Genomic DNA, 27,835 nt, shown 5'->3' on the forward strand with positions numbered 1-27,835 from the left:
TGCCGTCAAAATTTCCAAGGATAGGGTGTCATACAGCGGAATCGGGGTGCGTGTAAGTCACTCATACAATGAATACAAGAAGTTAAAACTGGCCAGGGATTTCCAGACCTGTGGATGCTCCGGGCTATGCTTTTACCCAAGTCAGTTCTGTTCACATCTAATAGTTCGGCTTAGCTGGTCGAGAATAAAGAGCTGAGAACTTGCAGCACAGCTTCTGCTTATGTGTTTGGAGTCAGAGAATTGTTTTTCTTCATCTCCTTCTAACCAGCGAAGAAATAAAAGATGATTATACCAATAATACTACTATGACTATATAACTAAGACTGGAAAATTACCCATTCTATATGCAAAGCAATCTTAGAAATTATTAGCACCGGAAAAAAAAAAAAAATCCCGTAATTGAGTAAACAAACATCTGGGTTTTCAGAGCTGATTACACCTCCCTTAAAATCAACAGCAAACTGCTGCTGGCTCCAGGAGCGAAGGAGCAGCCCCACGATTCGCACTGCCGGCGTCTGTGCTCCCGGCAGCCGTGACCCACGCGCACGCCGAGGCCTCTGACGGCTGTGCGCAGCCGGACCCGCTCCCTCCCAGTTTACTTTCGCTTTGCTAACTTGCCAGTGACCTCTGCTCATCCAAGGAGGACAGACAGCACTCCGGCTGCCCCGCTGTACGTCTCCCGGGCACAGCACACACCTCTGAAACCTATGGATGATGCTCTACAAGACACGTAAGTGTGTATTTGCAATGAGGAACTTGGGCAAAATGATCGGTCCGAAAAGTCCGAATCTGCAGGAACAAAAGTGCGGCGCCGGGAGGGGCCGTGGCTGTGACAGGAGTAGCCAGCCAGTTGCTGCCGTCCCATTTTTTTTTCCTTCTTAGCGTCTGTTTTTATAAATTATTAGCTAAAACTTGCTGAAGGGAGCTTAGTGTGTAATCTGAGCTTTTAAGAAATATTTCATTGTATTTTCTTAAACACAAAGGAAGACTTTGTTAAAGGAACTGCCTGCACTATCTGGATTTAATTTGTTCCTGAAGAGATCCAGTCCTCTTCAGCTATGGGAAAATAAGAAACCATATTGTGATTTAACAATTAACAGATAAAACAAGAAAACACTACATGCTGATGCTGCCAGGACAAGGGTAATATTCGGTAAATCAAATAATTCCCTCAAATAAACAAATCAGTCGGTTTAGCAGGGGGGAACAGCAATGGCTTTTGGGATGAGCTAACCAGGAAATCCATCTGCTGTCCTTTAGGCGCTGGGAAATAAAACACTGTTGGGCAGGACACTTAGCTCAGCCACTAAATTAGGAGCTAGAAATCTGAAATGAATCACAGAGTTTCGGAAACGAGTTGGGCTCTGCCGCTGCGCACGCCTGCCGTCAGCAGGAAGCAAGGGCTTTGCACAGTGCCGCTCGGTCTGTCAGCGGTTTGAAAACCAGCATTACTCGCCTCAAAGAGCGTAGCTCCGTTTGCATACGGCTGATTGCCATTACCGGTGCCGAGCGTGGGTCCTCCCTATCCGCCTGTGGTCTTTGAATGTCATGGATCATACCGTGGGAGGGGACTTGGTGGCCCAGCTCCTGCCAAGTACGTGCCTCCCCACGGACGAGCCCCGTGCATGCGGCCGGGCGTCTCTCTCCACTGCCCCTGCCGCGGCCGTGGGGCTCCCCCAGGACCTGTCTTCCCAAGGCAAACCTAACGGCAATAGGGCTGCAGAGGTCTCGCATGCCATGGGCATGAGGAGGAGGTATATTTAACCCTTGGTTCTTGTATCATTATCTGAGTCCATAGGACAAAAATATCTCCAGGCAATAAGGCACTGTACACCGCAGCACTCCTGAATGATTGATTTTCACTTCCATTTCACTCACAGTGCTCGGAAATGCTGTCTGCTAAAAAATGTTTAAGATTTATCCTGGAGATTTCAGTCTATGTCACATTAAGGCAACCAGGTTTTCAGTTTTGTGGTTTAGATTCCGGTAGCGATTCCAGGGACACTTTTTAGCAGAGCACAAAATGCAGTGAATTCACAACGGTATAAAATGGTGATAAAAACAAATCCTCAGCATGCCATACTACCACTGCTGCTTAGTACTAGGCAAAACCTCTTGCTGTAATATTTTAATATACATATGAAATGGTCTTAAAAATATATGATGAAAGGAGTTATAAAATGACAATTTCCTTTCCACAAGGTGCCTGTTTCTGTTACTACAATACACCGCCAAAAATCACTCTGATACAGGCATGATCAAGCTCTCCACGTGCAATAATAATAATTTAAAAATCTATTTTCATGCTGTTCAGAAGATCTGGATACCTGAGGGTAAATGGAATAAACTCAGGATGCTTACACTCTATTCATTTCCCAAGGACACGCACCATAAATGTCACAGCGTTTGATAATACCAAAAATATTTCAATGCGATTTGTTTTTTTCCATGTTCTTACACTTTCTAGAGATAAAGAAGCTGCTTTCATTTGTAGCACGGCGGTATAGACCAACATTTTCAAGAGTAAACGTGGAGATTTAGGTATCTTATTTGTTAATGGAGATGCATATAATTGTGTGAGTTACAGCCGTTCTGGCGGTGCTCGCCAGGAAGGTCTCCGCGATGAGCTCCTGGGAACCGCGGCACAGCGCGCACGCAGGTGTGTCCGATGTGTCGCTGGGGTGGGAGGCTGCTCCCTTTGAAGAGCTCTGCCAGGCTAGAAACTCCACCCCGGCAGGGAAGGCCAGACGCTGAAAACACAGGCGAGAGTATCAGAGTAAGAAATTATCTGGAAGAAAGCCTCAGGGCTGTGTGGCTAACCCTGCCAGCCAAAATCCTGCCCCAGGACATGCCAGAAAGGCCCCAGTACGCCCCAAGCACCATCTCTGGGGTCGGGCTGGGTATGACACTTCCTCCGCGAGACCACGAAGTGGCAGCACTCGCAAACTTCCAGCAAATTCTCTTTTTTTCCATTCTTTTAAACTCCCAGGCTAGCTGGACTTGTCTCTTGTAAGAAGGTCTACAGCGTGTATCCAAGCGCTAAGTCAAGGCCTCACTAAATCTTTTCTTACCTCCCATTTGGAAACTCATGCCTACCCTGTAGGCTCCAGAAGTCCCGGCCTGTCAGCTGGGACAGGCGGACTTTCAGCTTCAGCGCTACAAGTTCCCAAGACACCGCACCACTCAAAGCAAGGGGCCGTAGGTTTTATCACCTCTCTGTTTAACCAGCCCTGGTGTATTGGTGTAGCTTTTCCACACATTTGGGTTATGACGGCAGGAAGGCGAAACAGGGCAAACCTTTCCGGATCTGGTGGATTAGCGGTCATCCACACAACGGTTGTGTTTCCTGGGTCAGGGTGTGTCTTGGTGCTCGGGAGTTGCTACTTAAGAGGAGCAAACTGTTCTAACAAGAGGTGTCTGTGCGAGGGCAGTTGTGTGGTTGAAGCATTTTACGTACCAGTCTGGAGGCAGCTTTGCCTATTGTGATTTTAATCCCTCTGGAAGATTTCTGTCCCTCTTCGACATAACCATTTTCTTCATAGTTTCAAGAGAAGTCATAATTACGAATCACCCCGTGTCTTTGCAATACTAGAAACCCACCTTTTCCAATCCGTTACAAAAATACCAGCTTTTGCAGTCAAAAAGCTGCAGTAATAAATAACGTAGCACTTTATCACGATTTACAAAGCCACGGTTCAGCCTCGCTCCTCTGCACCTTTCATACCTGGGAAAGCGTATTGTCCTCCAAACCTCGCCGGGTCATTAAATGCTGATGAAATTTTGTGCTAACGGGAGTGTTTGAAATGCACAGATTTCCTTGTACTTCTCCCCTCACAAAGGGAATATCCCCCAATTAATTAGATGCTTCGCTGCAAGCTTTTCTTTGACGGAGAGAAGTTGTCCCTGCTCCTTGGGCTTGAGTAACTATCTGTCAAATTTGCCTTACGCGTCGTAGCTGCATTTAAAACGCGTGCAGCGCTGCGGCACGAGAAAAAATACAAATGGCATACGGAGATGATGAAAATGTAGAGATGGTGTTTTGAACAGTTAAATTACTTGCGGGAAAGTAACCTGCGGCATTACTAATGATGCAATTAACTGTTTCAAACCTGAGAGCTGTGCAAGCGGAAATTCCCGCTGTCACACTGCGCAGTCCCTGTAAACCATCGCCTTTCACCCCCCGAGGCTCTCAAGGCGACGGGGAACCCGCCGCCAAACGGCGGGGGCGCACCTGGAGCCGCCCCGCTTCCCCCCGCCGCCTCCCTCAGGGCCTCCTCCGGGCCCGGGAGGCGGCGCTCCGGCGGGCCGCACCCGCCCCGGTAGGCCGCACCGCCCCGGTAGGCCGCACCCACCCCGGTAGGCCGCACCGCCCCAGTAGGCCGCACCCACCCCGGTAGGCCGCACCGCCCCGGTAGGCCGCACCCTCCCCCGTAGGCCGCACCCTCCCCTTTAGGCCGCACCGCCCCGGTAGGCCGCACCCACCCCCGTAGGCCGCACCCGCCCCGGTAGGCCGCACCCACCCCGGTAGGCCGCACCGCCCCGGTAGGCCGCACCGCCCCGGTAGGCCGCACCCTCCCCCGTAGGCCGCACCCTCCCCTTTAGGCCGCACCGCCCCGGTAGGCCGCACCCTCCCCCGTAGGCCGCACCCTCCCCTTTAGGCCGCACCGCCCCGGTAGGCCGCACCGCCCCGGTAGGCCGCACCCACCCCGCTAGGCCGCACCGCCCCGGTAGGCCGCACCCTCCCCCGTAGGCCGCACCGCCCCCGTAGGCCGCACCCACCCCCGTAGGCCGCACCGCCCCCGTAGGCCGCACCGCCCCGGTAGGCCGCACCCTCCCCCGTAGGCCGCACCCGCCCGGCCCCGGCCCGGCCCCGCCGCCATCCCCAGCAGGAAGGGCCGCAGCCCGCGCGGGGCCGGGCCGGGCAGGGCCGGGGCCGCCATGGCCGGTGAGTGCGGGGCGGGGAGAGCGGGGGGGGGGGGGCTCCACCGGCGGGGCCGCCTCAGGCAGGAGGCGGTCGCTTTCTGAGGCGGCGCCGCATCGCCCCGGGGCTCTGGGGCTGGAGCCGCTCGGCTGCTGCCGCGCGTTTCGCGAGGGCGAGTGCTTTGGTGCCTTCAGCGCCCCGTACGCGGGCCGCTGTCAGCGCGGCAGCACTGTGGGAGGATTTAACTGCGTGGGTCGTGGGTCCCGGGGAGGGGGTAACCGCCCCACGGGTGAGGCTTCGCGGGTGGGAGCGCGGCGTAGCCCCCGGTCCTGGGTAGCGGGTGCCACCCCCAGCCCCAGGCCTCGCAGCTGGGCCCGGCGGCCTGGGCCTGGGGTTTTACCGGGGCGGGCAGGATCGGTTCTGGGTTTGCAGCCAGCAGACGGGTTAGGCACGCGTCTGGAGCGGAGGGCGTGCGTCGCCCGGCCGAAGGCAGGTGTGACCCGCGCGCCTCGGGGCGTCGACAGTGCTGCGCCGGGTTTCGCACCTCGGCAGGCCGGCCGCGGGGCGCGGGGTGGCCAGGGGAAATCTTCCCCTCAGGCCCGGCCTCCCTCTTTGGCTTCTTAAGATTCTGCCTCCGCACCTGCGGCGCACGCAGGCTTCCCTCGTCACTTAAGGGCCCCGTTGTTTCAGCCCTTGTACGAAGCTTGGAGGACTGGGCATGCGTATGAACTAATGTCACGCTTAAGTATCAAGAGCTTTTTAATATTTTGCTCACTGTTGTATTATTTTTTCTCTTCTACTTTTAAAGAGATTTCAGATAAAGATGGATTACTGAACTCTACAACTACCTGAAAGGGGGTTGTGGGGAGGTGGGTGTTGGTCTCTTCTCCCAAGTGATGAGTGACAGGACAAGAGCCTCAAGTTGTGCCAGGGGAGGTTTAGACTGGATATTAGGGAAAAAATCTTTACCAAAAGGGTTCTCAGACACTGGCAGAGGCTGCCCAGGGAGGTTGTCGAGTCACCATCGCTGGAGGTATTTAAAAGACACATAGACGTGGCGCTTAGGGACGTGGTTCAGTGGTGGACTTGGCAGGGTTGGGTTAATGGTTGGACTCGGTGATCTTAAAGGTCTTTTCCAACCTAAACGATTCTATGGTTCTGTGACTTGCTGTCAGAGACTCTTGATTTCTGGTTACTAACTTGCCGGTAGCAGCAGCAGCAGCACGTGGCAGTGGGTGAGTGTGGCTGGGGAGGGTGGCACGTTGTCTCTTACCTCTGGATGGCCCCTTCCAGCCCAGGGGAGCAGACCAGTGCTCTTCATCGAGGGCGCGTTTCGTAACCAGTGCCATCAGACTATTTCTCTGCAGCCGGATTACTTCTTAAATCCTCAGCATCCCTTTCTTGGGCTCTTGAAAGGGAAAAGCCAAAAACTAAATTAGTGTTAAGCCAACATTTTGTTGAGAGAAACTTTTTCAGCTCTTCCATGAGCTGCTTCAGCAGGGAGTTTGCATGGACGTGTACAACAAGGTTTTGGTTGTCAGTTGGCCTTTATAAAGTTTATGAAAATCATCCAGGAGTTTTACAGGAATTTGCAACTTGTGTTTGCATTGCACAGCAGATACCATTGAGGTTTCCGGAATGGATGTTTACAAATTACGCGTGTTGTTACGGAGAATGTCAGAGCGGTGTGTTGGGTTTTGTGTCTGTTGTATTTAACTTTACCTGCTTGCGATGATCCCGTCTGTTTGCTTGGTAAATTGAAGGAGGCTTTTAAGGGGAAAACAAAGAAAAGATGAAACCATAATAAAGATACAGTGGTGTCAGAGACAGTATCAAGAGTCCTTATGTAAATATTGCTGGAGTTACGAAGTGGAAAGGTCTACCCACCTGACTTAAGGCAGTTGGCAGCATTTATGCTCCTGGGGCCCAGGTGGGGATGAGAGCAGTTACGTCTTGCAGCGTAGCGAGGAGGGGCTGATCGCAGGCCAAGAATTTGAAACGCAGCTGGATTTATTCATTTACTGTGATAAACGGAGGTGGCAATGCAGACCCCAGCCTAGGGTGGCAGGTCCCTAGGGCCATGTGGTTTTATCCAAAGGGCAGTGAAAGTAGATCGTAGAGGAGCGTAGGCAGGGGACTGCGAGAGAGAAAACCCCATTTGATAGTCCTTGTACAGAAAACAACGTGGGGTCTTTTATGGTAAGAATAATTAAGCAGAATCAAGATTACAAAGGGGTTTTTGACAGCCCCTGTAACCTGAAAGTTATGTTCTGTGTTATCGGTGCGTTGTGCCAGTGGCTAGTGACACCTTTCGGGGACCAGACATCTCACCACAGGCGTAGGGAGCAAGAGTGCCACCGCCACAGCGCTTGTCTGATGTCCTGGCTGCTGCCAGGGTCTGGCATGCCGGGGCCTCGGTTGGGAGTTGTCTCTGAAAAAACTCTCTGTGAGCACACTCTGCTATTAAATTAGGAGGAGCTTTGGGAAGCGTGGCTCTGTCGCCCGTGACATTTTTCCTGCAGGTGCTGAAGAAGACAGCCTGGCATGTTACAGTCGCATACGATCAGATTTTTTTTATGAGCCTTGTTACTTCCAAGAGCAGAATATATTTCAGCAGCCTTAAAATGCCAGCACTTAGTATGATGGCTGGGTCATTCCGCAGCTATTGCCGGAAACCTAATTGCCCGTTTGGAAGGAAGAGTAGAGATGTGTCATTTTCTGAAGGGTTGCAATGGGGGTGATTTTTACCTGCATGTGAAAAATGATAAGTGTGTTGCTTTGGTACTGTCATTTGCTGCTTGTGCATTTATCATCGCTGATTTTATGTATTTTATGTTCTGTTTGAGGAGCTGCTGGCTATAAATAACCAGTAATCTCTTGCTTTTCTCTGATATCTCTTAATTATACGTGTACTTCCTTTCCTTCTGTGCGTGCGGTCAGGTGCAGGCTGTGTATATTCGTGTGGAGTGCGTACGCCATACGCCAGAGGCCTTTTGTACTCGGGCAAGAGAAAAAAGCGAGCGTGTATGATGTGTCATGGGCTTATAGTAAGTATAAGTCGATAACATGAAATTATTAGTCATGTTTTCTTCTCACCTGTCAAAGACCATTCCTGAGTTTCCTGTCTGTCTCTGACAAGCTTACATTTCCTCGAATAAGGATCATGCAGACCTTTTTTTAAGCAACCTTTAGGTCAGCTTCAGTGACCTGGTATCCGATCTCAGCTGTATTTGCTGCTCTCTTCAGTGAGGCTGAGCGCAGTCCGCTGCCAACCCCCAGCTATGTCGAAGCCTGCAGACGCGTCCACTGGAGCGGCATGCCTGAGCAAACCCGCGGCCGGGTCCAAAGCCTGTGGACGGGATTAAGCCCAGTTAGATGAATGTTCTGGTGGAAAAAAAGGTGTAACTGCAGTAACATCAAATTACAAGTTCGGAGTTAGATGCAATCCTTGTTCAGTCTGAGGGCGTTAAAATGCCTGGCAATGCCATGCCTGTGCTGTAAGCTGCGGTTAATTGACCTGGTCTCCCGATTTTGCTGCTCTGAACTTTCCGGGCAAGTACTGGCTAACAGCACGACTGTCCTTTTAATGCTGGGCTGACTCCTGCTTAAAACCAAAGTCTTCTTAGCATAAAGGTTTTAAATTTTCCTTGCGATAACTGTTGTCTCTTTGAGGCAGTGAGATAAAAGGTGGATATGCAAAATATCCCGAACAACCACTCCCTAAATTCTTAAGACCTGACAGCAGGACAGTAGCCTTGACGCAGATGTGAAGTTACCTGGTGTGCTGCTTTTGGCTGGGGCAGAGTTAATTTTCTTCATAGTAGCTGGTACGGGGCTGTGTTTTGGATTTGTGATGCAAACAGTGTTGATAGCACAGGGATGGTTTAGTTCCTGCTGAGCAGTGCTTACACAGAGTCAAAGCCTTTTCTGCTTCTCACACCGCCCCACCAGCGAGTGGGCTGGGGGTGCACAAGGAGTTGGGAGGGGACACGGCCGGGACAGCTGACCCCAACTGACCAAAGGGATATTCCAGACCATAGGATGTCATGTCCAGCAATAAAAGCTGGGGGAAGAAGAAGGAAGGGGGGGACGTGTGGAGTTACGGCGTTTGTCTTCCCAAGTAACCCTTACGTGTGATGGAGCCCTGCTTTCCTGGAGATGGCTGAACACCTGCCTGCCCATGGGAAGTTGCGAACGAATTCCTTGTTTTGCTTTGCTTACCTGCGCGGCTTTTGCTTTACCTATTAAACTGTCTTTATCTCAACCCATGAGCTTTCTCACTTTTACTCTTCCGATTCTCTCCCCCATCCCACCTGGGGGGAGTGAGTGAGCGGCTGTGTGGTGCTTAGTTGCCGGCTGGGGTTAAACCACGACACCTGGTTTGGGGTTTCTGTTCCTTTAAAATGTAAATAATGGGCATGTTCAGTATTAAAAAGCTGCTTCTTGTGAACAGTGATTCTAAAACCTCATAGCACAGACGTATCTGTACACCCATAACTGGGCCATGACTGGCAGCGCGTGGGAGCAAGCCCGTGCCATAACGAAGCTGCCGGAGCTCCTGGGGCAAGCTGCGCCCCAGAGCATCGCACGGTGGCTTCGAACGCACACGTGTGCTTTCCAGATACCCTTATCACTCCAAAGCAGGGTGCCGTGTTCCACCTGCTAGGATTGGTGGGGCTGGTTTTGTTTGTTTTCTTTAAATTTAGTAGCTGGGGCACAAATCGGCACTGGTGGGCAGTGTCGGTGGGAAGTTTCACTTCTCTGGTCCGCCTGAAGGCAGTTCCTTGTGTGGTTTGGGCAGAGATGTCTCAGAGTTAAGAGGAGAGACAAAAGATTTCGGAAGAAAGAGGTGACATACTTCTGCTCTGCTTTTATTGAGCTTGATAACCGCTCTTCAGTAAATTTTAAACCTTGCGCCCCATCCTAAATAGTGAACTGAAGTAATTTGGAGGAGGTGAAGGTGCAGGCAGGTGAAACGTCTCTGTGGGAATGGGGAGGAAGCAGACTGCTTCATGGGTGCTGCTTAAAAATGGGAGAAGCATCTTGCAGATGCCTGAGCCAGGCGTAGGACCTGCCCTTGGCAGGCGCAGCTTAGCAGTAGCCAGAGAGGGCGAGAGCATCGTCTCGTTCTCTTCTCCTGCCTTTTGGCTTAGATGGGAAGAAAACGCAGCCACCCCTGAAATCTCAGAGAGGCTTACGCCCCGTAATGCGGCGCAGCAGCGCGCAGCTTTCGGATGGCAGCAGAAAGCCCTCGGTAAGACTGGTGATGGTTTAATGAGTGTGCGTAAATGAAAAGCGCCGCGAGGACACGGAGCGCGCCTGACTGCTCAGGAAATGATCTTGGCTTAAATACGATCTTCAGTTGGTCACAGTTAACTTCGCTGGTGTGATGGCTGCTAGTAGACTTCTGCACGCTGCCTGGGTGGGGATCGGTAATGACAAGGCGGCAACAGAGCAAGAAGCAGGGAAGGAGGTGACACTCTGAGCCTGCTTTTATTTCACTTTGTATACCCATTCTGCTGCACCCTTGTCGTGCTTTTAGCACTTGCTGGGGTTCATTGTTTGAATGTCACAGTGTTATTTGAAGTCTAACTGCTCTGCTAGCTGTAAGACCCTGGTTTAATGCATGTTCTTTGTAAGTTTGCAGAAGGTACAAAGTTGTTGGTGACGCTGAGAGTCACTACAAATCATGTAGCTGAGGCAGAAGAAGGAGGAGGAGGAAGCTGCGCTGTGGCACTTCATTCCCCAAAAAGTATTTGCATGAACAGATACAACTTCAGTCTCCTGGTCCTCGCCTCAGCCTTTTGCGCGTGCCAGTGAGTTGATTTGAAGAGGAGAAGTTTGATCTCAGCCGTGGATCAGATAACGTGGAACTTCTTGCAACAAAAGGGAATTGCACAGCAAGTATCTCAGGGCAGTATGTTTCTGACAGTAGACTAAGCAGCTGCCTTGAGAGCGATCCGTGGAAAAGTGAGGCGTTAGAAACACATGGAAGTAATATGGTGTTTGTATAAAAAGTAAGAATGTAGCTGACATCCTGTTGTGCCTGTAGAATTGCAGCTCTCTCTGCAGTGTGAATAGCTGTGTGTTCTTGTTTGAATAGGAGTGACACCGGCACTGGAGAAGTTATTAGTGCGTGATGGTCACGCTGGAAGGTTTTCCTGGACCCTTTCCTGTAAAAGCTGTTAGTGCTACACAGATACAGAAAAAGGACATGGTATAGAAAGGGCAAGGGCCGTGCGTAGGTGCAGTGCATCGTGCCAAAGTTTTCTGGCTCTCTTCCTTCGTTCTTTTGTTTATCTTCTCTAAATTGCAGGACACAAAGGACTGATATTTTCTGGTAGCCAAAATACTATAAAACCTATGCATTTGCTTTAAATAGGGGATGTGGTGGGGGTGGCGGCGTTTTGTTTTTGTTTTCTGTGCTGCTTGGTTATAAAGTGCTGTACTGACATTTTAACACGTATTTCAGACGCGGTCGTAGACGTTCTCTTTCTAAATCTGGTAAGGGCACAGTAACCCGTGAAACCAGTCTGTGCCTGTGTCTTAATCTAGGGACTATAGACAAGCAGCTATAGGTAAAGCTAGGCTCCTGCAAAATCCATTGCTGTCAAACTGGAAATGGTGCCTAAAACAAGAGCAAGTCTGGATTTGTCTATTTGCAGAGGTTTGGGTTAATAGAAAAAGATGTGGTTTATTTGTATGGGTATTTGAGTGTACGTCCATGATAAAAACGTACTGCTCTTCGAATGCCCTTTCTCCCCACTCCCACGTGAAGTGAAGGTAGAAGTCCTTCCCTAAAAACCCCATGGCTCTCTGGCAGAGATGCTGTTCCTGATGTTCCAGTTCTGTTTTGGTCTGGGCAGTTTCCGCTGGGCAAGTTGCTGAAATCTCCCGTTAGAGAAAAGGCAGCAGGAAACTCTGGGAGTGTTGGGTGATGTTAGGGCCGAATCTCTCCAGCTCAGTCAGCTCCCTGCTTTGCCTGGCTGTGCGAGCTTCTCTGCATCCCCTCCCACCAGACCCCACGCTGGGCTGCAGTCCTCGGGTGCTAAGCAGCAGGCAAAGACCAGCCCTGTGCTGTGTACCAGTATCAGTAATGCACATAATTTGAAGCCAAATTTATGTCCTTTTACTGTTCTACATCAGAGAGAACCTGTCTCTGAAATACATGTTTACATCAAAAAATTTATAAAACACAATGAGTTTTAAACTCCATAATCGGACTTCATAAAGGATAGAAAATTTACCTTCAGTGATTTAACAACTTTAGGACTGTATTTGATGAAATATCCATCGGTGCTTGACATCTAAATAAGTTAGAACCTTCTCCCGTTGGAAAGAGAGGCAGCACAAGTGACCAGCCGGGAGCTCAGATGCGTGTGATTTTAAGGGGATGGATCTTTGAAAGCACGTGGCTGTGTCATGTCTGCCTGAGAGATAGTTCAGCTCTCTAAAATTACGTGGTGGTGGCAGTTTTATTTTAGCTATTTAACCACTGTTAGGAAAATGAAATGTACAGAATCTAAAAATGGCTTGCTAATTAACCGCTGGGGTTTGTTCTTTGTATTATTTTCTCTCTAGATCAGTCGTATTGTCATCGGCTGCAACACGACATGTGTTTTCTTACAAGCAATAGCCGACTGAATGAGCAAGTGGTTGATAAAATCATTCTTCAGCTTAACAGAGTCTACCCCCAAATTCTTACCAATGCGGAAGCAGAAAAGGTAATTTGATGGATTTTACTGTATTTCCGATTGCTGCATTGTTTTTGCGGGTCAGTGGCTCAGCTGCTCTCTTCCCGACTTGACTCCTGGTGCCACATGCAGCTGATCTTCCTCACCTCTTACTTGCTGACCAGCTGTATCTGGCACCTCATATCAGAGGAGAAGTCACAGGGCTGGCACATTCCCTGTGCCAAGCGCTTATGAGAGAGGGCACTCTCTTCAGCAGCAGCCGTGACGACTGGCGCCGCGCATGCGGAAGCACGCTATCTCGTAACTGCTCCGTGGGCAGGATTGCACCCGTCGTGTGACCGAACGCCCTGCATGCCTGCCTCCTCACACGAGTCGGTATGGAGTGTCACGTCAGATCATCTGTGCCACATCCAGCTGTGTCCACAAAACCGTCTATATTAGCTTAATCGGTTTTAGTTGCTGATTCATGTGGTTAATAACTCTGAGTATTGGTAGAGACGGGGGGCATTAGTCCCACCTGCAAGTGTGGGAGCTGCGGGAAGTGGATGGAGTTAGTAACATCCTCCAGCGGTGCCGCTGTGTATGGAGGAAGGCCGTCCTCCCTGGCATAAAGCTTTCAAAAATGGGTAGCTGTTTTTAGGGAAAAAGGTCTTTGAAACTTATGTGGAGTGCAAGTTAAAGTCAGTTAAAAGCTTCCCAGATCCGACTTATAACCGTTTGTACTTGCCTTCTGCTGACTTCATCGTCTGCACAAGGCTCAGGATTTTGGCGTATCAGTATTTTAACGTTAGGAAAAACGAGTCTAATTCTGCCATAATCCAACTCCGTGGGGACGAATAGTGTTTTGGTGGTGTAGAGCAGTGCTAGATCATCAGCTGAGCCAGTCTAGCCACTCAGTTACGATGAACAGTGGGACATGCACAATTAAAGATCATCTCAGTCCCTCAAGAGCTTCAAAATAAATGCGTAAAGAATCTGTGAAACATAATTTGTGACTTCTGCACTTAGCAGACAGAAATTAACTGCTTTCTCATAGGTCCAGGCAAGTTTCTGTCAACTCTGTTGAGCGTTCAGGAAGCTTACAATCGCAGCTATATCCGGTAGACCTTGCGGGAATTTTGTCAGAATAAGGAGGGTTGTGTAAGGTGTGTTGCATTCCTGTCCCCCTAGAGCAGGAATGGATCCTAACTAACTGTAATACAAATGTTATCTGCTGTAGCGGTCTGAAATACAGTGCTTTGCTGAGAACGACTTTGGATGTTTTCCACATAAGCTGAGATCAGTTCGATGGGTGTAAGGCTAGGTACACGTTTTCATTCTCTTTGTAAGGTCTCTTAATATCCATCACATTTTGGACTACAGGAAAAAAAGCACTTTCTCCTGCAGCTGCTTGCCATGTTGCCTGAGTAATGAGAATTCGTACACGTTGCACTGGGTACGCAGCGGTTAATTGTGCGGAAACAAGGAAACGTGTAATCTTGTAATGTGGAACCCTCCAATATTGGGACTGATACAAGCAGTATAAAGTACCTTTTTGGGTGACCATTACTAGGCAACGAAGGGAAAACTTGAAAACAGAAAACTTTATTGTAAGATTTGTTGATATTTTCTACAGCTGCAAGAAACAAATTGCAGAGTAGCAAGTACCATGTTAGTCTGAATGCAGAGAAAACGTCAAACGCGGAGTAGCTGTCACTGTTATCAGGACAGGAAAAAGAATGAGGGAAGGCAGAGGCGATATGCTCTCTGTCAAGCAGTGCTGATCAGATGGAGCTCGGTGTCTTGCAGACTGCTGTGCAGTCCGTGTCCTTTTCAGGTTCCCCTCGTTTTTTTTTGTCCCATTCTTTTACTAAATTATAAAACAAGCTCCGTATCTTGGCTCCCTGGCATACTGTAAAGCGATGTAAAATTGATCTCCAGCTGCTGTAATCTCTTTTCTGACGAGTGCTTTTCTCTTACAGTTCAGAAATCCAAAGGCATCACTCCATACCAGGCTTTCAGATCTGATAAAGCACCTTCAAAAGAAAGGAGACAGACACTGTCAAGAGTTTTACAGGGCTCTCCAGATCAATGCTGAACAGCTGTATAATGACCTGCCAAGCAGGAAAATCTTGAGTAAGTTGATTTGTAAGTTGATTGAGTTGTGGATTTCCTCATCAGTGTATTACAAAACCTCATTCAGATGAGGTTTAGGATATTTAAATAACTGCTTTAGGTTATTTAAATAATTTTTGGGGTATACATTAATTCCTTCTGACTGGAATTTCCCAAAAGATGTAAGAGGATTTGACTGCATAGTTCTTATTATTGGTTGACTAGTGTGGGCAGTCTAAAACTCTTTGATTGTTTTGAAATATGAAATATGTCTTTAAAGTAGTTTAAGTACAACATGTAAGACACAATTTGTATGAAGTACGATTTCTCTTTTCATAACCATTGCTCCTTAATGGTTTGTTTATTTCCTCTGTGTTTATTTTGACTTGTAGCACTTAAGAACATTACAAACCTCAAATTTGTTAAGCTCAAAACCGGTGTCCCAGAAGCTTGGCTTTCCCTCAATCCATAAATCTCCTAGTTGTGTCTAGTTTAATGGGACACAAACATATGAACGTTTGCTTGCAATGATGAACTGTGTTATTTATCACTTAGGTCTTGTTTTGTGCAGCTGGCAACCCTGCCTGATGTCCGTAAAGCTGCCCCCCAGATACACGTGTGTGTACTTCAGAAGGACTGAGGCTCAAACAGTTGATTCTATACCGCAAAGGAGCTCATTTCCTTAAGGAAAAGTATCAAGCCTGACTTGCCAGTGTTCCAAATGGATGGGAAATACGTTCAGGCATCCCACATACGCAAATGACTTGAGGAGCCTGAGGGAGAGCTCCCACATTTAAGTTAATGAAGCTGCAAAGGGACTGCAGTTTAAGAAATCCTTATAAGGTATCTGACAGCACTAATGCTTCACTGGTCAATTGACTTCTAGTTCTAAGAAACTCCACAGTTAAGTGCCAGGGGAAATTTTAGACATGTGGATCAAACTCCAGTGAGATTCAAACCGTTACACCAAAAGTCCATAGGTTTAAAATAAAAAAAACAACACAATTATACCTCTTTTATTTCTAGGGTGGAAATGGCATATAAAATTGTAATTACCTTTGAAGATACTGCATTGTCTAGCTTTGTTTTGCCTTTCATTTTGATGGAAAAGCTTTGTATCTACCCAGCACAAATATGTACCAGTGGAGGACTGCACCATTTTCCTGCCTGCACACGGAGGCTGTAAAGTTACCCCAGGTCTCCGTATCCCATTCCCATACCCAAACCCTCTTGAACTGGGAAAGTCTGTGCCCGTCCCTGCCTCAGAATCTCCAGTGAGCAGGAATCCCTCTTGATTCAGCCTTGCAGCAGCTTTAAGGCAGTGCTTTCGATCTGATACTCACCTTGCAGAAGTCGTGCCCTTTGAGGGAACAAGCTTTTAAATCGAATAGTCTTGGATCAATCGTTTTTACTCAGGTAGAGCTCAAGAGCAACAGGTTTTTCTGCCAGGCTGACTAGAAGGCAGCAGACAGCCTTTATTAATTAAGAGCAACTTAAGAAGTCTTAGTGTAGTCACTAAGAATAAAATGCCAAGAGTGTATTGATGGTTTAAGAGTTTAAGCTCTGTTAATGTTCAACAACACTTAAGTTCTACAAGCCATTTCTGAAAATGTGTCTTAACATGTGTGCACAGTAGCCAAGGCCTGACTACATCCCATATGGACGGTCTGAGTTCGGTTGGGTCTTAGAAATAGCATAGCCGTGACCAAGTTCAGCCGTACCCGTAAAACTCACGTTGGAAGTTGTGCAGGTATTGTGAAGACGAACTCTCACGCTGCCTTGCGCTGTTGTCACGCCTGGACAAACCAGCTGAAAGGAAACTTGCATAGGGTGTCTGCGTGATGTTTCCCCTTTTAGCTAGAGCGTAAACGTGCTTGTCCTTGCACCAGGTTGACATGGTGACTTCTGAGAGCTTTTACTCCGGTAGCCACATGAGTAGGCAGGGTTAGGGCTTCTCGTGTTCAGACTGCGCAGAACAAGTACACGTGCTAGAAGTGCTTCGCAGAAAAAATAAAGCTGTTTGTGGTGCCCCAGAACTGTTTTGCTGCGGTTGAATTATGCAAAGGGACTCCAGTAACCATCGTAAGTCATTAAATCCTCTCTATCTGGGTACACTCTCCTATGTTACCATCCTCAGAACGATGAGAATAATTTAAGTAACTGAATTAAAATACTACTACATGGTGAGATTCTGCAGTTTCCTTATATTGACCTGAGAAGGAAATAATGAGATAATTGTGTTAATATGTTTGCTGCTTCTTATGAGTTCTGTAACTAAAACAAACGTCTGCGTTCTGGATTGAGTGGTTGATAAACATCCACGCACCGTTTTAAGCTAAAACCGCAAACAATTTTATTCTTCAGGAAAAGCTCCCTTTTCAATATGAGGTGTTATTTCTCATTTAAGCGAACTTGAACATTCTTAATATTGACGGCATTATCCTTCTGACCTCTAACATGTACCATTTTTTATGTTCCTCGAATGTTTCTCTCAGCAGTAGTTGTAAATTTGTCAAATTTAGCACAGGGCATTTACGGAATTGACAGTAGAATTTGTAAATGTGAGGAAAAAAGGGGATCCCTAACATGAGGACTTTGTTCTAAATGCAGATGAAGCTGAAACAAGCAACGTTACAAACAACTGGAGAAATTATTGGTGAGGACACTGATGAGCTATGGCCAGGACAGAGTTCTGTAATAGCTTACGTGCAGCTGCACATATGAAAAACGTTTTCTGCGGAGGAAATCCTTTCAAAGATTTCTTTTTCGTTTTTAAACCAACTTTAAAGTTTGTGCTAGAACAAAATGTCTTTGCCTCAAGTGTAATATTGCAAGTGAAATGTTTAGCCGTGTCTCGGAATTCCCGCTAGAGGGTGGATGAGGCACACGGCGTGGGCAACTTCAGAGCTCGTGAAGCCAAACTGGATCTGCCAAGTGAGTCGGAAAACATTTTTCTTTCTCTCAGTGCTGACAAAGAGTAGAAAGATAAAGGATCAGATCAGCCCCGCACAGCGACAGCCTGACGGAAGTGCAGAGATCTGGCTGTGCCCTCCTGTGGAGGGTGAGGATTGCTTAGCTGGAGTCCCTAGGGAGGCCGTCCCCCAAAACGGGCAGGCTGTGCAAGACCCCCATCGATACAGAGCGTGCCGCGGAGGCTTTGCAGCAGTCCTTTCTGCTTCAGTGACTCTCGAGCTTCGCAGCGAGGTGCTTCGGATGTTTCTGTTCTGCTTGAAGGCCGTGCCCTGTCAACCCGCCGAGAGGGCCGTATTTAGCGTGGGAGATGGATGTTCGCCGTCTAATGTTGGCTGCCAGCAGGTCCCCTTTGCCGTCTTGGTGTACAGGGCAGTTTTCCAGGGCACCTCACCTAGCTCCAGATTGTCACATAGAAGAAGGAAATCAGTTGAAACCAAACGGTCTCAAATTCTTCCCTACTGACAGCCAAATTTGGCGCTCTCACTTTTTTTTTTTAATCCTCTTGACCACAAAGAGGTTTGGCTAAAAAAGTCGTTTTGCAGATTCATGGTGCATTAAAGGAAAGTAATTCCTGTGCCATTTATGGTGACAGCGGTGTTCTTTGGTGTTCTGCAATGTTATCTCCACATCTATATGGCAAAGGCACCTCTAAAAGAGCTGCAGGTCTTTCTGCCCAAAGCCGAAACTGCTTTATTGGTGCTAACTACTCAACACCTTGTCTTAAGGTCAACCTCCTTTTCTACTAGAATTTGCGGAAAGATAGAGGCAAGAATTATTTGCACCAAATGTTAGCACGTAGTACCTACAGACTTTCAAAGAAGCTGTACATGTCTTTAGCCGAGACCAGAATTCAGATAAATAATCTGCGCCAAGCGGTTTGTTCCAAGTGCTTCATCTGCCAGACGCATTCATGCCCAGAGGTTTACTCAAGAACAGAAAGAATGGTGGTGCATTAAATTATAGGGGTGTTTTCAGATTAGCACGCGTATTAACAAATAGTTTGTGTTTATTACAATGCAAATTTCTGGCATTATGGAAGGATTAGCTCCTGCTTTCCTCGCTTGGGAAACAAGTGTTAATGTTACTTATGTGGTTAGTGCTTAACCAGATCAGAGGTGTTGCTGCAGCTATTTATAGTTGCATTCAAATGACTGTGTGCCTATGTCTTTTGATCAACGTATGTCTAGATTGAACTCTAGTGGTGGTTGACCTTTGGAGGGGTTAATATTTTATGTCACAGTTGGGTATTATTCTGAAATGTGTTGTTTTGCAGAATTTTGCATGTGCTGACTATGTTCGTTTGTTTGCTTGAGCTGAGTACTAACTTTTCATGTGTTGCTTTTATTTCTAGAAACCACAGATTCCACAGGGATAGACACTGACAAGGAGAAATATATGCTAAATGACAGGGGTAAATAAATGCATACAGTCTCACCGGATGGAATGGCTTTTCAGATTATGATGCAATTTATTTTCTCATGTAATTTGCATTTCATGTAACAAATAGTTTGTTTTATGATGTCTTTACTGTCACAAGTTAAGTGGAATTAATGGAGGAAAACATACTGAGCTGCTGTTGAGGAATCCAGTGCCAGGAAATTCAAGAGACTGTAGCGTTTAATCAATATTTACAATGGTTTTTTCACTTACACTGTTCTAGCTAAACTCTTCATTTCCTGTGATTTCTTCAATGCTTGAATAGTGAGGTCTATTCAGCTGCTGCTGCTGTCATTTTGCATAAGGCCATCAATAATTTTTTTATATAACTTTGAAATTCTTTCCGTTTTTTCAAGCTTTCAATTTAAGTACAGATCATTTGAAAACAAAGACAGAACGGAAGATGAGCAAGGGTGAACCTAAATATATTTTCCTTAGGAAGACAGGTTAATTTTTTTCCCCTTCCTCTGTTCGATGCCCAGATTACAGAGGCAAATATCTTATTCACTGAAAGATACTTTGAAAAGCAACTGAAAATCTGAGAGAGAGCTGAAGAATTTTCAAAATTCATAACGAATAATGAATTTCATTGAATAATGAGATTCATAAATTATCATTTAACCGATATTTTATTTGGATACAATTATGAGAGAATAAAAGCACCTTCTACGAACTATGCCTTTTTGCCGGTTTTCCCCAAGAGAAAACTGAAACAAGGGGCAGGAACGCAGTTTAACTCAATCTGTATTTTTGCCTCTGTCGCTGTTACCTTGAATATCGAACCAAATCGCTATTCAGATTTTTTCACGTCACTTTGCAGCATAACAGTACAGGAAGAACAGGGAAAGTGCTTGGAAATAAGAAAATTAAATAATTTCTCTTCTTACTCATGCTGATGAACGAGCTGGCCTCAGAATGGAGGTTGTCCGGCTGCTGGCCACCCTCGTTGGGAGATAACAGCTGAAGGAGCAGCCACGTCCTTGCTCCTTTGCTCTTTCTCCAGTGTCCTTGTCCGCTTGGTCAGCTCCACTAATTTCTGAGTCTGCAGTTCATTTGTCCTTCAATTGACAGGTGCAGTTTAATTGTAGCTATATTCATAGTGAAGCAGTAAATACAAATCGACTCTTTGATAGTAAAGAAGCAGATATAAATCTTTATGAGGTTTTGTCTGTGGATAAGTATGAATTAGAAAGGTTTTATTGAACATCGGCATTAAACTGCGATGTAATTCCAGGCAGGCACATGAAGGAAACGTTTCCAGTGGGAGATTTGTTTTAGGTGTGCGTGTGGCTCGGCGTTTCAGCTTCCAGCAGAATTGTAAACAGGAACAAGAATATTTGCTCTTGCCGTGAAAGTGGAAATGGTGGAACATCGGTGGGGAAAACCCAAACCCCTAAAAATCTGCTCCTAAGGGACTGCAGTCTCATATGATGTACATTTACCCACAGGCAGTGCCTGGGCCCGGTGGGGACTATGCGTAGAGTAAAGTGCTACGCTGTGTGGTGAGGTCCCAATAGCCTGGTTAGTATTTTGTTGTAGTGTTTAAAGGGCTTTTTGCACAAAGTTTTAGAGTGAGCAAACATCTAAGGAAGCTTTCACTTGAATTTCCTAGGATATGGCTAGATGAACAGCGGCGAACAGTGAATGCTGTCAAAGCAACTGTAATAAAAATTAATTACAGTATAGTAAATGTGCTTCATAGCGCATTAGCTACAGAACATACACAACTGTGAATGTGTTAGCTTCATTTGAATACACTTAATTATGCATATTAATAGCAATTGGTGATTTATGAACTGAGCTGAAATTCCACTGCTCTGTTCTGTCTTAATGTGTTTCCTTTTTCGTTTTCTTTAGGTCCGGTGTTTTTCCTCGCTTGTTTTAGCGTTGCTGCAGGATTTGCCTTATTTTGGTATTGCTGTAACTCAGGTAATCTACTCCGGAGGTTTTTTTTCTTACTTTAGCACGGGATGGCAGAGCAGCATGCCTCTTGATCTGACATGGCTTGCTTAATAGAGCAGGTCATGGTGTCATCATTCATTCATGAGGTTAGGATACAGGTTGCGCTTCAGACATGCCGAGGTATAAATAATGGATAGTTCGCCTACGGAGGATGCCGCAAACAGGGGCTCTTTTGAAAGACATGTGAGCTCCTGTTGCTATAGCAATGGGTCATGATTCCCAGCAGTCATGAGACAGACCCAGACCTTCCGGCTTCCGCATCCCTTGGGCGGCGGGTGAAGCATAACCAGCGCCAGGGCCAGAGGACGCTGGCTCGGTTTGCTGAGCCTGAGCAGCATCAAGCGTTGCCCCTGTTGCCTGCTCTGGGTGTCGCTGTGCCTGTTGCTGGCTCCGGGGGTTAGCTCTCCCAGTCGGCTGGAAGTCTCCTGCCTCGCAGCAGCCAGCAGAGCAGAGCTCCTGCTCCTCTTCACTGTCCTACCTTCCGCTCACCCAACGCTGCTGTGAGAGCGGCCGCAGGAGGTGCCTTCGTGCGTCCACATGGATCAACTGCAGCCAAGCAGCGAGTCAGTGCTAGTGGGAGAGATCCAGGGGCTGATTCAGAGGTGTCGCTTTCTCCGGAGCCTCCGCGTGGTGCCGTGGGAAGTGCCAGTCTTCACATGGTAGATGGGGAGCAGAATCCCAACTCCATTTTGGTATAGTGCCTTCTGCTTCTCATACCCCTGTCACAGCAGTTACAGTTGGACACTGTTCTTTACTGGTTTTTTCCCAGAGCCGTAGGCTACAGTAGCACCAGTTCACGGACATTTCAGCTGACGTGGGAGCCTGGGCTGTCTTACCTTTCGTTCCCAGATCCGAGTCCCTCAGCTGGACTGCCCGTGGAGTCAGGGTTTAAGGCTGAAAGGGAACCATTAGACCTTTGAGGCTAACCTGTGTGTTTCCTGAGCTGCCGTCACTTCCCTTCATCCGCTTCAGTCAGCAGCACCTCTTTGTGTGTCTGAACTTGCAGCGATGAATCCTAACAGATCCATCGTTATCCTGTCTTGGCAGTTGATCTATACAATATTGAAGGAAATGGGCTTTCTTCTAGAGTCATTTTTTTAATAGATTTTTATTTTTCTTGTAGATGCTGCTTGCTAGCTAGAATGAAACTTAGCTGCGTTCACTTTCTCTTTTTCCTCCCGTCTTTATTCTGTTTTAGATACGAAAGTCATAGGAAGAGCCAGGAGAATCTTGGGCTTTTCTCCTATTATCATAGGAAGACACGTTAGAAATATTTGTATGTTGTATTTGGAAGACATACCAAGAAATTAAGGAGAAGCCGCCTCTTCGCTTGTCTGTACGCTATACCTGCCAAGGGAGGACAACGGTGCATGAATACTAATGTACTGTACTCTCATACCAAAGATTTTATTAACTAGCTTCATCAATAATTGTGTTGCCTCAAGATGTATTCAGAATTTCAGCTTTATATGTCCTTCCTTATGGGAAAGGACCATTTATTTTTGTAAATGCTTATTTTAAAATATTTATCGTTGGGATAAGAACTATTTTTAATACAAACTTTAAAATTATATCCTAAGTGATCATGGGTCTTAAGCGATGTTTGCATATGTGTTTTATACTGGAATGAAGGATCACAACTGTTTAAAGAATGCTAGCCTGTCTTTTGTGATAATTTAAGAAAAGCACTTAAAAAACCACATGCACTCAAAGCCTTACTAAGAAATGGATCTCCATCTCAGGATTGTCTGTTTTGCCTAGATCCTTTACACTTACTGCCTGAGTTCAGGTGGGCACTGGCAGCTACGAAGTCTATCAGTGCCAGTTACATTTGTGTGTGCCTCGTACTTGCCGTGGTTTCTAGTTCCTGTCCATGCCTCATCCCAGCCTGCCTTGTTCATGGTCATACTCAGCTGTTGGCCGTGGTTTGAATGCGCCGGAGCTGGTGCAGAGTGGTTCCCAGCCCACGGAGGGTCCCAGCGACTGGAATGTCTGATCTGAATCACATGAAACTACCAAGAAAGTTTTTCAGGTTTTTTAACTTTTCCTTTTCCAGTGAAGTGTTTTGCAGTCTGTATCTCTAAGAAACTGAAGTAATCCAAGATATTTTGCAGGGACTTCAGTGCCGTGACATGGGGCTTTTTTTATGGCCAAAAATACGTATACTTACTTGAAGAGCCTGAGGTTGTTCATAACGTCATCTGATGATGTTACGTTTTTCTTCTGTGAGTTGAAACCTGAAAAACTTGCAGAAACCATTGTAAGACTAAAATTCTTGAGGGAGATGCGGGGAGTCAGGACAGCAAGTGAAGCAGCTGGGGGTTTCTTAGCTTTGTGAACCTAACCTTGCTCCTGCCTAGCTCAGTACAAATGGCTTTCCTCTTCCAGATGGGAGGTGCAGGAGTTCTGAACTGGCTTCGAGAAACGACATTTTCAGTGGGTAGTTCTTCAATTACCTGCTCAGGAGTGTAAGGAGCTTGGGGTGACCATGTCCCTGGACTTGGTGAGAATGATGCTTTGTGGCTCTTCATTCACTGACTGAATGAAGAGGTTTCCAGATCAAATGTCACCTGAATAAAAGTTGCAGCTACATCACAAGTTACCATGCGCTGGAAGATCCCGCGTGAAATTCTAAGTCATTTGGAGTGGTTTTCTCAAAATAGTCAGACTGAAATTGTCTTCCAGCTTTAAACTTTATTCATGCTATAAAAATATCTTCTCCAAAGTAAATCAGCTTGTAATAACTGTCTTTCCTTCCAGGACAACGCTCACCTGATATAGTAGCAAGCAAATAGTTCAGAGGAGGAATTGAGTACAGGGCCAAATTTCCAAGTAAAAGACCCAAGGAGTATTTGCGGGAAACGTCTTGAGAGACAGAAAAGGGCTCAGAGGACCCTGATTTTACTCTTCTGATGAAGTGTTTTTACCTGTGGCATTGGAGTGGGGTTGGGACACAAGCCAGCCCCACGTAGAGGTAGCCACAGTCGTCTTAGGTCAAATCTCAAAAACAGGGGACGCATCTTCGCGTCATCACTGGTGGGAGTGCAGCTCATCTCGCAACACCGAAGTGAAATCAAACGGGCTACAGGGCGAACGCTACAACCGCGCTGTAAGTCAGCACAAGCTATTTGGTTCAGTATTTATTCTGATTCTGGGAAGGTGAGCTCCCAGGGGCTGGGTTTACGCTGCTAACGGTGCCTCCGCAAGCCGCGTTAAAGCTGGCTTGGCTATTTTTACGCGGCTGCAGCCGCTCCTTTGACTGCAGAGCCGGTGTTTCCGTAACAGCTCCCCTGGTGTAACTGTGCAGCACTCAACAGAAGAGCTTTCTGCATAGACAGACAGACGTACCCCAAGATCAGCAGTGGGCCAGAGGGTATTATAAACACTTAATAGCCTGATTGCTGCAGTGTAAAACGTGGAATGAGACAAACGCCATGCGAACAAAATGAGACCCAGCAGAGCAGCTTATTTAGACTTCTTCTCCCCTGCCTCAGCCCCACCAGCTCTTGTGTCTCTTCGATCTAATCTCCACGGGGACTCTTATTAGGGAGAAAACGGTGACGGAGTTGAGTGCGTTTCCTACAGAATTGGCTAACCATGAGGCTCCGCTGCCCTTGTTACGGAACGATCTGCTGTTGTGCTGCCTTCCATCTTGGGAAGTGCTTTAATTATCTGCTGTTGTTTTCTCTCTGCCTTGCCTTGTGTTTAAGGTGACAACAGGTTGGGTTTTTTCTCCGGCAAACCAGCTCTGATTTATAACATTTGAAATGAAATGTTCCTTTCCCCACTGCTCCTGTAGCAGCCCCTTTTCAAGGGACTAGAAAAAATACCTCTGAAACCTAAAGGGGTTTTAAATCTTTGCCTTGAAGCCAATTTTGAGACCTCATTAGAGGAACGGTGTTCCATTTTACACAAAAAGCCACCGTTATTCAAAGTTATCACAACAGTCACGTCTCATTTTAAAGCAGAAACAGAGGCCTTATTGCTGCTAGGTAGATTCTTTCTGTTTAGATTATCCACTGTGTTACCCCAAATTGTTGTGAGCTGTTACTGAAACCTACAGAAGTCACCTGTGCCTTATTTAATCTGCAGATGACATTCTGCTGCACTTAGAGGTTCAAGGTTGCCTTGCAGTGCCAGGAGCCCTCTCGGGTCGATAGAACCACCCCAGGAGCACACTGGCTGTGCAGTAGGACGTGGTCCTCCCAGTTCCTTAAACCGAGTGGCTTTCTTGAGCCTTGAAAACCGTATGGAATAGGGAAGTTCCCAAAAGGCTATGGCTGTATTTCTTTCCTTTCTGAGGTTGGTCGAGACGAGGGTGCCTCTCGGAGCAAAAAAAAAAAAATCCGGGATGAGCTATCCCCAGGGTTAGGGCTGGGAGGAGAGAAGAAAAATGAGGCGCTGTTCATCCCAGTGTGTTCGTTACAGGACCTGACAGCAAAGAATAGAAAATAATCTGTTCCTTTATCAGTGCTAGTTCGTAATTTAAAAAGTAAAAGCGAGGCTAGCTATAAAATTGGCATGTGCGTAGGTTGGCAGACATTCTTTTTCTTGGAGGATTTTTCTTTCGGGAGCAAATACCGAGGCTTAATGCACTTCTCCGCAAGCGCATCTATGCAGCGCATGTCAACAGCAGATGAAGTGATAATTCCATCTTCGGTTCCTGGAGGAAGGCCGTACGTACCTGCGTGGGAGTCGGGTCCTTCTAGGCAAGTGGTGTTACTTGGAAACAAATCAAGTAGGGTCTTGGATGAGCCCGTCTAGCTGTAGAGTTCCAGCTTCCCTGTCAGGTCAAGAGTAGCTTGGCGGTTGCTGCTGAAACTGTACTGGGGTTTAGGAATGTGCTTTACGTGCAGGGAAGTTGTCCTGGCTGTGTAAAATTCAGTAGGTGGTTACACGTGCAGAGGACAGAGGCCATTCTCGTGAACGCCCTGGTTCTTGTGCTGCAGGCAGTAAACGCGCAGTCGCTGATAAAAAGCAGCCGTGTTTGCAACGCACCTTCTCTCACCTTGTGCAACTCTCGCTGAAGGAGCGAAACGTTTGCTTTTCCCTACAGCGTAAGCAGCGTTGTGCCTTTAGCGGCATTATGGGCTGAGGAGCCAAACGGGTCTTGGGTGTCACTCTCCTGGAGGGAGGAAGGAGAGCTGAACGTGGCTCTCGGGAAGAGATGAGCGAGGAGAAGCTGTGGGCTCTGGAGGGTGGGAATGTGCGTGGTATCGAGCAGTTGGCTCCCCTGCCAGCTTAAACTGTGCTCTGCGGCAAGTGCCTCGCACACGGACTGGCTGCAGCTCCCACCAGGGACCGTCCCCCTTCGCCGCTGTGCGGATTGTGCATGAATCCAAGGGAAGGGAAGGGGGAATGAGGTCCACACTCTTCAGCCTGGAGGCTCCTGATACCTAGCCAAAAATCACCATCTTTCCCTGTGTTTTTTCCTTATGAATGGGCTTTTTGATTTAAAGCGAAGCTGAACTGCCTCCGATTGCCTTGCTGGTAATGTCAGGGCTATCTAGACAGCCGGGGCTAACGAGTTCGCCGGTGTGATCACCCCCGAAGCAGCGCGTGCAGGCCGCTGGCCCGAGTCACGTAAACAGTCCGGGCAGAGCGAGGGGGCCGTGGGCATGCGGAGAGCGCTGGGAAGCAAAGTGACAGATCACACAATGAATTTGCACAATTCCATTTAAAGACAGACTGCTATTTAAAGTACTTGAGTGAAGTACGATGTGCCTGCAAGCCAGAGCTGGAATAAAGTGATGATTCATTCTGGGACATACTGGGCTGCTTCAGAGCTGCTGGCTGGAGTTTTCAAAGCTGCCGAGGCAAAGTTCCTCTTTCTGTTTCTTGTGATTTATTTTTTTTTCTCATACTGTAATAAATTGAAAACACATTTGATCAAAATTTGCCGTTGCGGATGCTTTTCGCTGCTGTTCTGTACGCGCAAGCGTTATTCCCGAGAGAGGCCGTGCCGTAGCTGTGTAATCAGCATTGCTGTTACGCGAAGAAATGCAAACAGTTTGCTGTACGTCACAGGTCCTGTGTTTTGTAATCATTTCCCCTAATGTATGTCTTCTGGAATTCTGTAGAAATTTATGGAGTTTGTTTTTTTTTTTTTAATGGGGTGAAGCTGGCAATTAAATTGAAATAAAATCTGTACTGAGGAAAAAAAATGCTGCTGTTTTCCTTCTCCTTCCAGAAGCAACCCGCAACGTGTTGCCCTCCCGTGGCTGCTGTCTGCCGCCTGAATCCCTCCTGGTCTCCGCTCTGCGATGGTTAAATTTTTGTTACGGGTATTTGTGGCAAGATTTTTAACGTTTTCTTTTGCTTTCAAAATTCTTTGCAGTTTTCCTGCTTAACTTGTTTAGCGATCCGAAGTTAAACAGGACACATCGCTGCAAAGGCTGGCTGTCTCTTGGTTATCCTCGACTTTGTGTCGTTTTGGTCGTCCAGTGAACCGTTCCCCATCACGACATGCCTGGAGGCCTACCTCTTCTTGGCATAAAGTGACTTTGACACAAGATTGGTTTTAAGGGTTAGTTTGACCACCCAAAAAGGGACTTCAGGTAAGAAAAACGTGCAGATAAGTTTGTTACCGGCCTGTTCTTTTGCTAAACTTCGAAGGGGAATGTGCTGGCCCAGGTGCTGCTATGGGCAGTGTTAAGGATCCCACCAAAGCCACGTGTTACCGTGGCAGGAGAAGCTTCAGGGGGAGTCGCTGACCCACAGCCTGGATTGCATCCCCTGCTGCAACGCTTTGGGG

General features: G+C 47.2%; 1 protein-coding gene across 2 annotated transcripts; it reads left to right on the forward strand.

Moving 5' to 3' along the window:
* The first annotated feature begins 631 nt into the window (after positions 1 to 631).
* CARD19 (caspase recruitment domain family member 19) lies at positions 632 to 27,235 on the forward strand. 2 transcript variants are annotated; one of them, XM_059823084.1, is made up of 6 exons: positions 4,912 to 4,945; positions 12,503 to 12,645; positions 14,577 to 14,730; positions 19,034 to 19,093; positions 20,977 to 21,048; positions 22,280 to 27,235. In XM_059823084.1, the coding sequence occupies exons 1-6, from the start codon at positions 4,939 to 4,941 to the stop codon at positions 22,390 to 22,392; spliced, it is 549 nt and encodes a 182-aa protein (XP_059679067.1). In that variant the 5' UTR covers positions 4,912 to 4,938; the 3' UTR covers positions 22,393 to 27,235. The 2 variants fall into 2 exon arrangements, with proteins under 2 accessions (XP_059679068.1, XP_059679067.1); XM_059823085.1 differs by lacking the exons at positions 4,912 to 4,945; positions 19,034 to 19,093 and adding an exon at positions 632 to 730.
* The last annotated feature ends 600 nt before the right edge of the window (positions 27,236 to 27,835 follow it).

Source organism: Gavia stellata, chromosome 12, assembly GCF_030936135.1.
Source record: "Gavia stellata isolate bGavSte3 chromosome 12, bGavSte3.hap2, whole genome shotgun sequence".
Classification (NCBI taxonomy): Eukaryota; Metazoa; Chordata; class Aves; order Gaviiformes; family Gaviidae; genus Gavia; species Gavia stellata.